The sequence below is a fragment of the Polypterus senegalus genome, chromosome 8 (genome assembly GCF_016835505.1).
Source record: "Polypterus senegalus isolate Bchr_013 chromosome 8, ASM1683550v1, whole genome shotgun sequence".
In the NCBI taxonomy this organism is placed as follows: Eukaryota; Metazoa; Chordata; class Cladistia; order Polypteriformes; family Polypteridae; genus Polypterus; species Polypterus senegalus.
Window position 1 is genome coordinate 18,408,887 of NC_053161.1, and position 15,794 is coordinate 18,424,680.

General features: G+C 34.5%; 1 protein-coding gene across 4 annotated transcripts in view; it reads right to left on the bottom strand.

Annotated features, from left to right (window-relative positions):
- mon2 (MON2 homolog, regulator of endosome-to-Golgi trafficking) overlaps positions 1 to 15,794 on the bottom strand; it is a 174,531-nt gene that overhangs the window by 4,759 nt on the left and 153,978 nt on the right. For 2 of the 4 annotated variants that reach the window (XM_039760846.1, XM_039760845.1), the window contains 7 exons: positions 15,062 to 15,205; positions 6,322 to 6,339; positions 5,888 to 6,016; positions 4,547 to 4,737; positions 1,992 to 2,052; positions 1,762 to 1,885; positions 1,342 to 1,549 (listed from right to left, as the gene is read on the bottom strand). In XM_039760846.1, the coding sequence (XP_039616780.1) occupies positions 1,342 to 1,549; positions 1,762 to 1,885; positions 1,992 to 2,052; positions 4,547 to 4,737; positions 5,888 to 6,016; positions 6,322 to 6,339; positions 15,062 to 15,205 (875 nt within the window). The remainder of the gene's footprint in view (positions 1 to 1,341; positions 1,550 to 1,761; positions 1,886 to 1,991; positions 2,053 to 4,546; positions 4,738 to 5,887; positions 6,017 to 6,321; positions 6,340 to 15,061; positions 15,206 to 15,794) is intronic. The other 2 variants (XM_039760848.1, XM_039760847.1) reach the window with 1 other exon arrangement.

Here is a 15,794-nt window from a genome sequence, read left to right on the forward strand (position 1 = left end):
CATAGTCAGACTGTTGATTTTTCCTGTGGTTGTGAGAATTCACTAACTTACATGGCTTCAATGCCCAAATGCAATCTATGTAACTCATACATTATCCATACAAACATTTACAATTTTGAAAATGTGCATTAGTAAAGTGGGACTGTCTGCTTTAAAATAACAGTAGAAATACAATCATAGACCATGTGGTTTCAGAAATATTTATTAAAAACCACTTGCTCATAAAAGGGAAAAAAACAAGAAGCCTTTGAACACATTACAACTTTAAGTATATGACATGTATTTTATTGTTTCTGCATTATGCCCGAAGCCTGCTGAGAAACACTCCAGCATTCCGGTGACCCTGCTAAGCAGATCTGGAAATTGTGCAGATGGGTGGATTTTATTTAGGTTTATATAGAAATGTTAAGTGTTTATACAAAAGTATAATAAAAAATGTAAAAAATCAAAAGTATCTAAAAATGTTTATTAGACAAACCACTCAAAACTGACAAATATTGCAGAAATTATCAGCGAGGATTTTCCACATTCAAGATACTGACACACATAAACTTAGCATCCAAGATTTTACTTAAATACAAGAACTATCTAATTACCTGTGAGCGGTAACTATATAAAGCAAATTGGTAATAAACAAAATACAATAAAAAAACAAAAACAAACAAAAAAAAAGATGCATTGCAAGTTAGTACATTCTGGCAATAAAGGCACATGTAAGGTACAAATTAAATGAATGAGGTCTCCAGTTGTTTTAAATGAAAGGCAATTGTGAGCAGTTGTTTAAGGTGGTTTTTAACCACCATGGCAAAAACATACTTATGTTCAGAATGAGGCACTATATATTTTTTGTAATTATATTAGGAAACACATTTATTTCCTCATTTTTACGATAACATTTTTGCCATGCATTAACAGGTTCCAATTTCCCTATACCAGGGGAAAATCAAGGGCAAGTTTATTATTAAAATATATAAAACAAAAACATGTTATAGATATGAAGAACATAGGGGGGAAAAAAATCAATCACGCGTCTGAACGGGGTTTTCCAGGAATTTCTAATTAATAAATTTCCATTACCAGACTATTGGAAGCAATACTTAATTAATGGACAGTTGCAAATAGCATTCCAGTTTATGGAAAGTAATAACAAATTGATCTCAGTACCTATGGATCATTACATCTAACCCAGATCTTGTGCAAAATAATGAACATAAACTAGAAGAGTACATACTGTACATGACAACAAAGCATTAAAATAAGGCATAAAAATCAAACTGTACTTGAAATCAAATATCCAAAAAACACTGAAATCAACAGTAAGAATTTCCTTCGGTTACTCACCTTGGAAGTGGGCATCTACCACTCAACTTTTCATCTTCGACATAGCGGTGTAACACATCTTGGGATCTTTTTAAAAGTACTGAAAGAGCCATTCGTGAAATGTATCCTTCCTGAGGTGTTGACACTTTGTTGCTGAAGGAAAACTGCAACAATGTCTCAAAGCATACCTTGGAAAATTCTTCTCTCATCCTAATATCTATTTCAGCTTCTATGAAAGAAAATTAAGAAAACCTGTATTCTTATTGTAAATCATAAGCAAAAAATGAAAAAATATCTGCAAGTGGTTTCTTTATAGCTGGTATCAGAATGAAATTTCAGAATGTGCCCAGAAAATATTGCAAATTCCTTTCACTTCATGTTATCTTCCTATAAACTTGAGGGTAAGCTGATAAAATATCTTAACATGAGCAAGGAAGATACCTGTGAATGATGCAGGCTGAGAGTGAATTGACCCTTTATTCAGCATCAGCATTATCTGGCTGACAAATTCCTTTGGTATAAAATTTGCAAACGGCAGTATCTCTGTGCTGATGAGTTGTACAACCTACAGGAAACACAGATAGCCTGAAATATTTGTGTGTTATATTTTAGCCTAAAATAAGAAGGTTTTGTTCTTTATGAGCCAGGAAGTATATGCATAACATTCATACCTCTACATCGATCCGTTCATTCTTTTGGAATTCTTGAATAGACAGATTATCAGGTGGTAAGCTGATGAACAAAGAAATGAAATTAAATCACAGTAAAATACATACATACATACATTAGATACCTTTACTGATCAGAGTGTATCCTGCTACTCCTACTGTTAATCCTGTAATGCTTTTGACCACTCCATTAAATAAACATGTCTGTTTCCTAGTGGGACAGATTTCTTTCCCCATTTATCTATTTACCAGAAGCAAATACAGAAATGAATCACTTGATAATACAAGGAGTGCCTATAAAGCAAAGTGATAGTCTGCAATGTTGATTTTAAAAATGGTCAAAGATTAGCTCCTATGTATAGAAACGTGGATTATAAATTGGTATCCTTTGTAGTTAGCAGTGCATGTTACATGGATGTTGTGTTAGGACCACTGAATTTCACGTTGTCATCAGAAACAAGCTAAGCTTTGTCTTTTTTTTTTTTAATACAGGCAATAGTACAAAAAACTGTTACACCTGAAAATCCTTTAACAGTGTGGTAATGTAGAACTGATTTCTTTTATGCCAAAAATCAGAATTTTACTTTGAAATTGGCAAATCAAATCTGAACCTAGCAGATTTCACAAAATGCAGGCAAAATTATCTATTTAATACATAAACACGTATTAAACACAAATGGTAAATGCAAGGAAGACAGATCATTCATAACAAGCACCAAAAATGAATTTAGGAGATAATTCTAATAATTAACAAAACATTACGTTCTCAAACATGCCTAATCCAAATCAGCCTTCTGGATGGTCAGAATCTATCCAAGATATCCCTGGACAAGATTCTAGTTCATTGAAGGGTTCACTCATGCACACACCCACATTCCCACTCATACAGGCCCCTTTTTATAATTTCCACTCAGCCTAAACTTCATGTTGCTTTTGATCTGCAAACTCCATGTAGACAAGTTGAAAAAGTTACATCTAACATCTCATTTTCATTCTGTATCCATACCTGTATTTCTATAAAAAATGTTACATCTAATCTCTCTTTTTCAGGCTGTATTCACACCTGTATTTGTATATAAAAAAAAGAGTTACATCTATTGTCTTATTTTTAAGTAAAATATTTTTTTACAGTTTAAGAAACGCTGTTTTTTTTCACACAGGTATAGTCAAGCTTGGGTCACAGAGTTAGTTGCACGAGAGACAGAAAGGCGAGTTCAGATTGGGTGTTAAATGTTGTAAACATCATTCGACCAGCATGTTATGCAGTAAGCCTGAGGACTTTGTCCTTGGTTTACGGTTTACCAGACACTGCAGAGCAACTATGGAGCAGTCCTTGCTCTGGTGCTGTTAGAGACGGCGATTCGCTGTTGACCAATACTCTTCTTATTTTCTTCAAATTCGTTGTAACGAAAGTTCGTTTTGATTGTCCAATGAATTCTGTTACAATGGGATTCCACCTGTATTGTGCTAAAAAGAAGGCCTTATCCACTTCACTTATCCTTAGGTATTTTTAAAACTACAGTTTTGTTCTTGCTAGTTAAGCTGCAGGTTCTCTCTTTGAGTCAAACAGTTCAATGGAACTAAAGACCTACACAAATACAAGCTTTACATCAAAGCAGTAAAAAGAATTTTATTTGGACCCCCTCTGAATGTAAACCTATTTTCTTAGTTACCATACAGTGATCCCTCGCTATATCACGCTTCGACTTTCGCGGCTTCACTCCATCTAAATAGGCCTATACATCACGGATTTTTTGCTGGTTCGCGGATTTCTGCGGACAATGGGTCTTTTAATTTATGGTACATGCTTCCTCAGTTGGTTTGCCCAGTTGATTTCATACAAGGGTTGCTATTGGCGGATGGCTGAGAAGCTACCCAATCAGACCATGTATTACGTATTAAATAAAACTCCTCAATGATATATGATATGTTTCCTGCGCTGTGCTTTGCATACTTGAAAGCCCGAACAGCACATATTGATTTTTGATTGTTTGCTTTTCTCTGTCTCTCTCACTCTCTCTGATATTCTCTGCTCCTGATGGAGGGGGTGTAAGCAGAGGGGCTGTTCACACACAGGACTAGAGGATACGGACGCTCCTCTAAAAAATGCTGAAAGACTACCTGTTTCGCATACCTAAAAGCCCAAACAGCCCTATTGATTTTTGATTGCTCTCTCTCTCTCTCTCTGACATTCTCTGCTCCTGACGCACACTCCTTTGAAGAGGAAGATATGTTTGCATTCTTTTAATTGTGAGACAGAACTGTCATCTCTGTCTTGTCATGGAGCACAGTTTAAACTTTTGACTAAAGGGTGTTATTTCATGTCTAGAGAGCTCTAATAATGTTAAAAAACGTATTAGGAAGGTCGTAAACAGGTTTTCTATGCTGTAACTGTGAAAATATTCGATTTATAAATAAAGAATCCTACTTCGCGGAAATTAATTTATCGCAGTAGAGTCTGGAATGGATTAACCGCGATAAACAAGGGTTTACAGTATACCAAAATGAGTCTCCTTTACTATGAAATGTGGTTAGATCCATAAAAAGTTCTTGCTTACCTTTTTGTGAAAAGGAAGTCCTCAAAAGCATTTGCAAGCTCAGGCCACATGGTATCAAATTTACCAGATGAAGCATGTTGCCTTGCAACAGGAAGGCCAATAGACAACACTTTTAAAAGGGAGGCTACAGCCAATTTCCATGTACTCTCAGAAGGGCAAGAGTATTTCATACTCAGTGGTATTCTTAAAGTCTGTATTTAAAAATATAAACATAAAAATGTATGTCATTGATCAAATATACTTTGAAGGTACATTAGCACAAAGTTGTTTAAATCTAGATAATCTGTATTGTATTACAGTATTCATGGTAATATACAGTACTCGGGTTATTGTAACATTTAAGTAATACACCATAAACTCTCAAAACATTGGATGACCTCAAGTTAAAGAATGGTTAAAACATAATGTCAAAGAATTCTGAGTAGTAGTAGGTGAAAAATTAAACTTTAGGATGAAATCAGCTACACTTAGATTTAAATTTATTTGCTTTGCAGTTGCTTTTATCCAAAGAATCTTACAAATGAGGTCAACATAATTCAGTAAACAACATATTAAAGGAGGCAAAATTTTGAATTGACTACTCTTAAGGCAAGCATCTAGGATTTGAACTTAATGTGTGGTGCTACAGAGAGCCACTGCAGTAATCTGAAAAGAGGAGTGATATGTGAACTGTTTAATTAATCAGTTTTAATATTGTTTGCTGTTATTCAGCATTTGTCACCATAAGCTCCCATTCTATCAGAAATGTTATCTCTGTTCTTCATGAGAAAATGATAATAAATGATTTTCTCAGCCATTACAACAAACCACATGAGGTACAGTGCATCTGGAAAGTATTCACAGCACATCACTTTTTCCACATTTTGTTATGTTACAGCCTTATTCCAAAATGGATTAAATTCATTTTTTTCCTCAGAATTCTACACACAACACCTACACACAACACATAACTTGTAGTTATCATGTAATTACAATTATTTTGATATTCAGGCTTTTGTTTATATTAGAGCTCTAAGTAAAAATATGCCACCACTTTGAAAAAATATACATACTGAAACAATAACATACATATGACAAACATTTCTATGTGTTTAAGGCACACATCTTAAGATTGCCTAATTATTAATGTGGAGTTGTTAAGTTCTGAAATTACAGAACCTACTTAATTTAACTCTCCTGAAACATGTTAACGTGGATTAAATGTTGATCATAGCCTATGGCTTCATCAACAGCAATTGAAAATTTCTGATTTGAACTACGTGCAACAAGAAAGATTAAATAAATGCAAAGATGTTTTAAAAAAAAATGACTTGTGCAATATCAGATAAATTTAAGGCTTACCTTTATGATTTGTTGTAAAACCTTTGAATTTACTACAGCTTTATGGCAGGCAGTTTTCTGATAGAGGTCAACAACAACATCCAAAGACTTTTCAGCAAATGGTACATAGTTTAAAGCAACCCACTCAGCCTATATAAAGGACAGCACAAGAAAAATTTTAAGCATATATCCGATGAAAAAATATATACTGTATATGTTTAAGGCACTGCATGCATGAATGAAAGATGGAAATTAAATAAAGAAAAAAAAAGTAAATATAAGGGAAATTCAAGTTGTTAAGAAGCAACGTGCTAGAGGTGGTTAATGCTTCCAAGAAAAGCAAAGAAGAGATGGCGTAAGTAATTCTGAACATATAAAAGTGCCTACCATGCTGTTAATTCCCTCCTTATACTAAAAATATTAAGCTGAAATGATCTATAAGAAACAAAACTCACCGGTGCAAACAGTTGAATCTAAAGTGAATCCATTGTGTAGTACAGCAAACAGAATAAAAGAAGATTATAAATGATTAACGTGCTGATTTTTAATTTTTAATGTTGAGTTCATAATTTAAAAACTGATTTAGATCTCAAATTAAACACTGATTAACTTAAGTCAGACATCCAGATGAACACTTTTCACATTGTCTTATCATCACACAAATGTCATATTAAATTAAATTATCGGCATAAGCAGTGCATTGCACATAGGGTTAACTAGGTTTATACAATAAATCAATGATGGAGTCCACTTAAAGACATCCTTTTGTCTTCTGTCCCATCTTTTTGATTCTCCATATAGGAAAACTAAGAGGCCAAACTGTATTGAAAGCTTAAAAGTTGATTTGTAAATTCATGACTAACAGTGTAAATAACTTAAGAGTCACAGCAATTCAAATGCTTCACCTTCGGTGACTCTGAAATTCAGATGTTTCTTTGAAGCATGTACCACTCAGCACATAATTAAAAATGATTCTTCCCCAAATTATTCATATAACTAAATCATTTTGCCAGTTAAAGTTAATTAAGATTTAACAATGGCCTTGAGCTACATATATTTTTACCACAGTTTCCATTGAAATTAATGAAACATTTAACTGTATGGAATTTGTTAAAAGGTTGTTCCATCTTGATGAATGTATGGAAAAAAGCAAATAATTAAATTTTAGCAAAAAAAAAATTAAAAAAAAATAGTGCAATAAAAATCTATCTATATATTTTTCATGTCTGACTTTTACCACAAGAGCATCATATGCTGTAGCTTTAAACAAGGCATCTTAGGGCATAGTCTTGGAAAAGAATGGATGATATGGATTAACCACCAAATATTTTAATCTCATTGATATCCAGCTATGTGTGTTAGGCCATATTTTTGTTAAAGTCCTTTTAATCTAGATGCCTAAATGGGACTGACACAGGAAATTTCAATCAAGGTCAAAACGGTCATATGGTTAAATATCATGATAAATAAAACTCATGTATTTATTTTTTGTTAAATGTCTAGGTTGCATGTCATTTGTGTTTACTGTATATTGCATCTTAGTTTGCTCTTTTATAGAGGTACATGAGTGAGGTAGTTAAGTTATGGCTTAATGTACACTAAAACCAACAGAAATGTGAAAAAGTAAGTACACCCCATGAAATTTTTTCATTTTTTTAACATATGTAGACATATCAAGATTTGATTCTCATTTAAACCTTTAGATAAAGGTAATGTACCTGTGTAAAAATTCTCTAAAACTGGACTGCAATAATTTATTCAATAAACTATTGATAGATATGCCATTTCTGTTGTTGGAAAAATACGTATTCCCTTGGCTCTAATAACTGGTAATCTCCCCTTTACCAAAATCAATCTCAGTTGGGTGTTTCAGTGTTTCCTAGAACTGTCCATATGTCTCTGACATCAACTAGTATAAAGTTTTCCCCAGAACTTTCAATGCGATTCTTTCAGCTGTACAATGTTTGAAGGGTGTCTTGTGTGCACAGCCTCAGATGAGATTCAGATCAGAGCATTGTCTTGGCCATTCTAGAATCTTCTGTTTGCTTCTTTTCAGCCATTCCTTGGTGGATTTACTGGTATATTTTGGGCTATTGTCATATTGCAATGTCTACTTTCCACAGAACCTTCAATCTTCTGACAGATGATTTCACATTATCTTTAAACACCCTGTAGTAGAATCAGGAATTCTTGATTCAAGGATGGTGAGCTTACCAGTCCCTAAAGCAGGAAAGCAGCCCCAAACCATAACATTTCCACCACCATGCTTTACAGCTGGTATCGGGTTGTTCTGCTCAAATGCTATATTTGGTCATCACTAAACATGTCTCATGGTCCTATAGCCAAATAACTCCATCTTTCCTTTCAGCATACCTCCCATGTAGATCTAATTTGTGCAGCCACTTTCTAATGACAGACATCAACGGTGGCCAGAGCAACCTGTCAGCCCTGTGATGACATTATGATGTTTGCAGAGACTTCTTTTAGCATCTTGCATTCCCCTTTTGGGCTGAACTTGTTGGGGCATCCTGGCCTGGACAAGTTGTTTGAAACTTTCTCCACGAAGTTCTCCACTGATCTACTGGATAGTGGCATTGTTAATTTCCAAATGTTTGGGATCTTTTTTAAATCCCTTTCAGACTCATAAGCATCAATAATATTTTTTCTGAAGGCCTCACAGTATGGTGGGTATGGTGATAAAACACAGTTCATCAGCAAAGACCTAACCAAACTAAATGTCTGAGGTTTAAATAAGGCAGGCCTCTGCAAGATCTTCTGTAATGATGTTCTAATAATTTCCTTCTGATCTGAAGCGCCTGATTCTAATTTTAGGTATTTGAAGTGGTGATAAATATACTCACTTTTTCAATATGTGAAATTTGCATTTATGTTTATTTAAATTATACAATGGAGTATAAAATCTAAATGTGGTATGTTGTCCATTACATTACATCATCTTTACCTATAAATATTGTTTTAAAGAAAACATATATATACATATTTTATATATATATACTAGACATTAAGCCCGTTACAATAACGGGCGCTAGAACAGTAGTGCATAAACATTAGTATGAACAGTCTATATTAAATGGCAAGGGACCTTGTATGTGGCTGTAATATGTGTCACTGTATTGTGTGCCTTTAATTTTCTCTCTCAGTAATACTGGTTTGTATTTCCGTAAAATGCCTGTAATTTTGTCGGAAAGTAATACAGTGGAACCGAAGTAATTTCCCCCATAGGATTGTATGTAAATACAATTAATCCGTTCCAGATCATATGAACTGTATGTAAATATATATTTTTAAGATTTTAAGCACAAATATAGATAATTATACCATTGAATGCACAGCGTAATAGTAAACTAAATGTAAAAGCATTGAATAACACTGAGAAAACCTTGAACAACAGAGAAAACTAACACTGCAAGAGTTCACGCTATAGCCTTACGACCCGCTCACTAAAAACACCTTTTTTAATGAGTTTTAAGCACAGGAAAAGTAATGAACATTTGAAAAATCCGTAATCTATATACATATATATATATATATATATATATATATATATACATACACACACACACACACACATACATACTAGGAGGCTTCGCCCCCCTGCTCGTTTTGCTCGCCAACCCCCATGTTTGGTTTTCTGGATACACACTTGTAAGATTTTGTTTTTCTTTGAATCGTTGCTATTTCATTAGTTTCACTTTTATTTCAGAACTTCTGTAAAAACAATATTTGGAATCTTTCGTGTCCCAATATGCTGAATCTTTTAAATGAGGTCCGTGAGACGTGTTTAATGACTTTGTACCATAATTCAGGATTGGGTTCTATGTTTGGAATTTCAGCACAGACCAAACGATCCACATCATCAGCAGTTAATAATTTTTTTTGCAAAGTAACCAATAAATGCATGTGAGTTAAACCCCGTTTTTGAAATTCTCTGACTTAAACTTCAAAGCCTTACAATATTTACATACTTCTGACATATCACCTACAGTCATGGCCAAAATTATCGGCATCCCTGGAATTTTCCCAGAAAATGCACCATTTCTCCCAGAAAACTGTTGCAATTACAAATGTTTTAGTATACACATGTTTGTTTCCTTTATGTGCATTGGAACAACATACAGAGAAAATAAGCCAAATCTGACATCATTTCACACAAAACTCAAAAACTGGGCTGGACAAAATTATTAACACCCTCAACTTAATATTTGGTTGCACACCCTTTGGAAAAAACAACTGAAATCAAGCGCTTCCTATAACCATCAACAAGCTTGTTACACCTCTCAGCTGGAATTTCTGACCATTCTTTTGCAAACTGCTTAAGGTCTCTAGGATTTGAAGGGCACCTTCTCCCAACAGCAATTTTGAGATCTCTCCCTAAGTGTTCAATCGGATTTAGATAAGGACTCATTGCTGGCCACTTCAGAACTCTCCAGCGCTTTGCCTTCAACCATTTCTGGGTGCTTTTAGAGGTATGTTTGGGGTCATTGTTCTGCTGGAACACCCATGACCTCTGACACAGACCCAGCTTTCTGACACTGGGCCCTACATTGCGCCTCAATATCTTTTGGTAGTCTTCAGATTTCATGATGCCTTGCACACAGTCAAGGCATCCAGTGCCAGAGGCAGCAAAACATCCCCAAAACATCTTAGAACCTCCACCATGTTTGACTGTAGGTACTGTGTTCTTTTCTTCATAGGCCTCATTCCATTTTCTGTAAACAGTAGAATGATGAGTTTTACCAAAAAAGCTCTAACTTGGTCTCATCTGTCCACAAGACATTCGCCCAGAAGGATTTTGGTTTGCTCAAGTACATTTTGGCAAACTCCAGTCTGTCTTTTTTATGTTTCTGTGTCAGCAGTGGGGTCCTCCTGGCTCTCCTGCCATAGCGTTTCATTTCGTTCAGATGTCAACAGATAGTTTGAGCTGACACTGTTGCACCCTGAGTCTGCAGAACAGCTTGAATATGTTTTGAATCTAATTGGGGCTGTTTATCCACCATTTGGACTATCCTTCGTTGCAGTCTTTTATCAATTTTTCTCTTCTGTCCATGTCCAGGGAGATTAGCTACAGTGCCATGTGTTGTGAACTTCTTGATTATGTTGTGCACAGTAGACAAAGGAACATGAAGATCTCTGGAGATGGACTTGAAGCCTTGAGATTGTTGATGTTTTTCCACAATTTATGTTCTCAAGTCCTCAAACATTCTCTGCTCTTCTTTCTGTTCTCCATGCTTAGTGTGGCACACACAGACACACAACAGAAAGGTTGAATCAACTTTTCTCCATTTTAACTGGCTTCAGGTGTGATTGCTATATTGCCAGCACCTGTTTCTTGCCACAGGTGAGTTCAAACGAGCATCATATGCTTGACATAAAGCTATTTACCCACAATTTTGAAAAGGTGCCAATAATTTTGTCCGGCCCATTTTTGGAGTTCTGCGTGACATGATGTCAGATTTGGCTTTTTTCAGTTTTTTTGTGTTGTTCCAATGCACATAAAGGAAATAAACATGCGTATACCAAAACATTTGTAATTGCAACAATTTTCTGGGAGAAATGGTGCATTTTCTGGGAAAATTCCACGGGTACCGATAATTTCGGCCATGACTGTATGTCCATATATTCAATCTCTATTCTCCTTTTCGTTATTTCTCCGAGTAATAATTTCTCTTTGTTTGCGCTAATACGATGTTTACTTTCTTTGTTTTGACACTGTCGTTTTTTCTGCTTTCCTATTCTGTATCTTGCTCTGCATGTTTCGTGTCTACGTTCTTTTGCGTCTTTTGAATTCCAGTTTTCATTATCTCTAACCTTCTCTGCATGTGTTTAGCCCCTTTGTTTAATAACCTCTTTATGACGTTTTACTTTGGTTTCTACTCGGTCCTTTATTTCTTGCCACGTTTTTTCCTGCTTTTTTTCAGTGACCCCTGGTTCGTGGTGATTATTTTCCCTTTTTCGAGTAATTTCCGCTTATTTGCGATACTGCGATCTTTACTTTATTTTTTTATACTTTCTAATTTTCCTAGTTTCATATTCTTTAACTTTCACTGCATGTGTATCGCGCCAAGGTTTTTTGTTTTGAGCCTTTCGAATTCCACTGCTTTCATAATCTGTAACCTGCTCTTCATGTGTATAGCATCAACCCCTTTGTTTGGTTAATTGGATATACAATTTTAAAAGCATTTTTTTCTTCTTTGGAATCGTTGCTGTTGTGCGGGACCAAAGATTCTCATCATATGGTCCAGTATTGTGTACATGCACAAAGGCTAAAAGACTTTCTTTTACACTCTTTGCCTTTTATTTATGACCTCGATTTGTCCTGCTATTTTTTCAATCGATGATTCATTTCCTTTTGTTTGCGTCAATGCAATCTTTACTATCTTTTTTTTGATACTGTAGCGACTGACGTCATAAAATGTCACAAAAGTTGTACTTTAACAATCACCAACTGCGTAACCCCAAACAACTTTCTAGCACCCTCTCCAACCCCTCCTCCAACGGGTCTCGCCTCCCCCTTACCACATCAATCAGTACCCAGCTATCAGTCTTCCGTGCTGTACTCTGCCCTCTCTCAATCGGACCTAACAGTCACTTAAAACAAAACAGGCTTCAGCTTGGCTGGGACACTACAATACTTTCGAATTTTACTGCTTTCATATTCTGTGCCTTTCTCTGCATGTGTATCGCGCCTTGGTTCTCTTTTCTCCGTGGTGCTCTTTCTTCTTTGCCGAGAGCGCAGGATCTGTGTGTGCTACGTAACTTTACATGACTGAATGTTTTGCTGGTTGTCCATGCTCTTATCTGATAAGAAGAGCATGTCTTGCAAGAATCTTATGTTCCACGTCCCCGCAAGACTGGGACAATCTCTTGGCACCAAGTCTCATGTTTACGGTCCCCGCGCGATTTTTCTTTTTTGTCTTGCGGGTCTTTTAAATTTCTTCCAAGAACTTCTGAGAAGATAACGTATCGTCGCCTTGCTTTTCCATTCCAGAATTTTTTTTACATATATATATTATATATATACTGTATATATATATATATATATATATATATATATATATACACACACACACACACATATATATGTATATATATATATATATATATACACACACACATCTTTTTTTACATATTTAAAAAAGAAAAAACATTTCATGAGGTGTATATGACTATAAATAGATAACAGTAATTAAATGGCAGCTGGTTTCTTCTCTCCTTGAAAAATCACCGCTGTATGACTATTTCATACAAATAAAAAATATAATCAAAGATAGCAATTTTATAATCCTTTTCATCATCTGAGACATTTCTTTAGCTATCAATGGTAAAGCACACTTTTACTAACTCAGTCATAGCCGTTGGCATGGCAAGGGCTATCCAAACCAGCAATCTATTGTTTACAAACAATAGGTTATGATTTATGTATCAAGTGGGGAAAAATGAAAGAGTAAAATTGATTTAATCTTGCAGTTTTAAGCCTAAAATGCTCTCCACTGCAAAGAATTAAGTCAGGTTCCACGAGAAGGCAGACTTCAAGATCAGTCCACATGCGCATGTGCATACAGCCAAAATTAGCTCACCATTTCAGTACTGTGCAAACACACACACTGCCAAACAAATGAAGGGCTGAAATGTTGTATATGGTCATGTTGGCTAATTTGTTAACAACAGAGCAAAAGCAAGGCTTATATACTATAGTATATCAGGTAATTAACAAGTAAGCAAATTCACATGCTGTTATTTTAACACAACGTGCCGGCAGGAAAAAAAGAATGGTGAAAAGACAGAATAAGATTTAAAAAAAAAGTTTTATAGTACATATTTGAATAAAGACACTTTATAGCTATGCTTTACCATACTACATCTAGTTTTTTACAGGATATGTTAGGTTAAATGGCACTAAAGATACATATGTAAGCATATGAATATCACAGCAATTTTGTATTCAATTTTACTTGTTCATCGCATTATAAACTATTCATATCATTCACTTGCTTACTAAAATACAAGTTTTGATGGATCCTTCCAATTCTTAGCGGATTTCCTTGTATTACATTATAACTAAGAAGTCGACATTCTATTGTAGTGTACATAAAGCATTATTTACTATTAACTGCAATAAATATCGCTATCATCAAACTTTTTTCCCCCTTGTGTTAACTATTTTTTTTCTTAGTAAAAGATCCACAAGCCATCCTTTCACAAACTGACTCTCTGGACCAAGCCAAACAGTATCTGTGAATCCCTACCACTAGCTACCCTCCAATAGTGTTTTCAGCACAGGCTGCAACACTGTATGATGCCACAGAACATTTCAAACCAGAGACAGTACATAGACTAGGATTTCCAGCCAAAAACTTGTAAATGAAAAATAAATTTGTTGTTCACTACATTAGGTTAATGAGGTGTAACTCTTTTATTGTTTACACTCCATTTAAATGATTTTTTTTTTATTCCTGCTGAGAGAGACAGATTGATTCTTGTTTCAAGTGACTGATAAGACAGTGTTAAAGATGTTATCTTGAACTCTGTTAAATGTCTTGTTATATGTTTAAATTCATACCAATGTTTGTATAGCAAATAGATTAAGAAATTGAGTTGCTTTTAATTATTTTATTTACACTTTTTATTTATAACACTACTGTTCACTTCTAATGATAAAAATACTATTCTGGCCGATTATAAAAATGTATATTGAATGGTATAAAAAAATAAATTGTGATGATATTTTTGGGCATATCACCCAGCCCTCAGTTATCTATTATGTTTATTATTCTTGTGCAACAAAAGCTATGGCAGTATACTTATAAAGGCATCAATATCAAAATCCTTGGGTAGATTAATAGTAATTTGTATAAAAAGTCACTTTGAAGCTCTTGCATAAAATTAAGAGTACAGCACTGAGCTAAAGCATTAAAGATAAAAAAAAATGTGTAATACATGTTGAATATACTGTATGAGGTATTAAACAAAAGAACATATGAAACAAAGTAATACAAATATATCTTTGTTAATGCAAACTGTAAAAAAAACTAATTTGATAAAATGATTATGGTGTTAGTAAAAAAAAAATCATTGAAGACAACTATATGGGCATAATATCTGGAATAAACTTTTAGAAATGTATCAAAACACTACATGAAGCAGGACTGTTAAAAGTATGAAAAAGGTACTAACCTGATTAAATTTTGCATTAGCAATATGCTTGGTTTCTACTTTTCCATACTGTGGAGGTTTACAGGAGAACTCGACAAACAAGAGAAGCTGGTCAAAGATTGCTGGGTACATGACTTGCATGTTTTCAGCCCCGACACAAATAGCCTGGGAGGGTATACAAAAAATGAAAAATATGAAAATGAACTGCCAGGAAGATCAGTACAAAATAAGACAGCTATAAAATCATTACTCATTTAGAAAAAAAAAGGTTCAAAAAGAGGAATGTATTATTTGTTCTATAGTGAGAAGTCAAGTAAATTGACACTTTTTGTTGACTAACTAAAAAGATTACAATATGCAAGCCTCGAGGCAAGTCAGGACCCTTCATTAGGAAAGATGTATTTGTTGTGGAACACATTTAAATAACCATCTATTACTCCAAGATAAACACAGTGGAACAAGATATATAAACATGCTTACAAATGATATTGGTAACAACAGGCTATTAACTGTACGGTAAAAAGTTAGATTAAAAAAAATCAGTGTCAGAATTCAAAGAGTTACAGGCTGTTTGAGCTGTTATATAGTGAAGAGTATCATAGATTTAGGAATACTGGAATCAGTTGATCCTATAGATTTTTGGCTATTTTTAAACAAACATCAATCATCAAATGTCAATAAATCAATCTAAAAATCTGTCTTTTTAACCAAGGTGAAAAGAGATCTGAAAATGTATGCATGGCGCAACATTCAG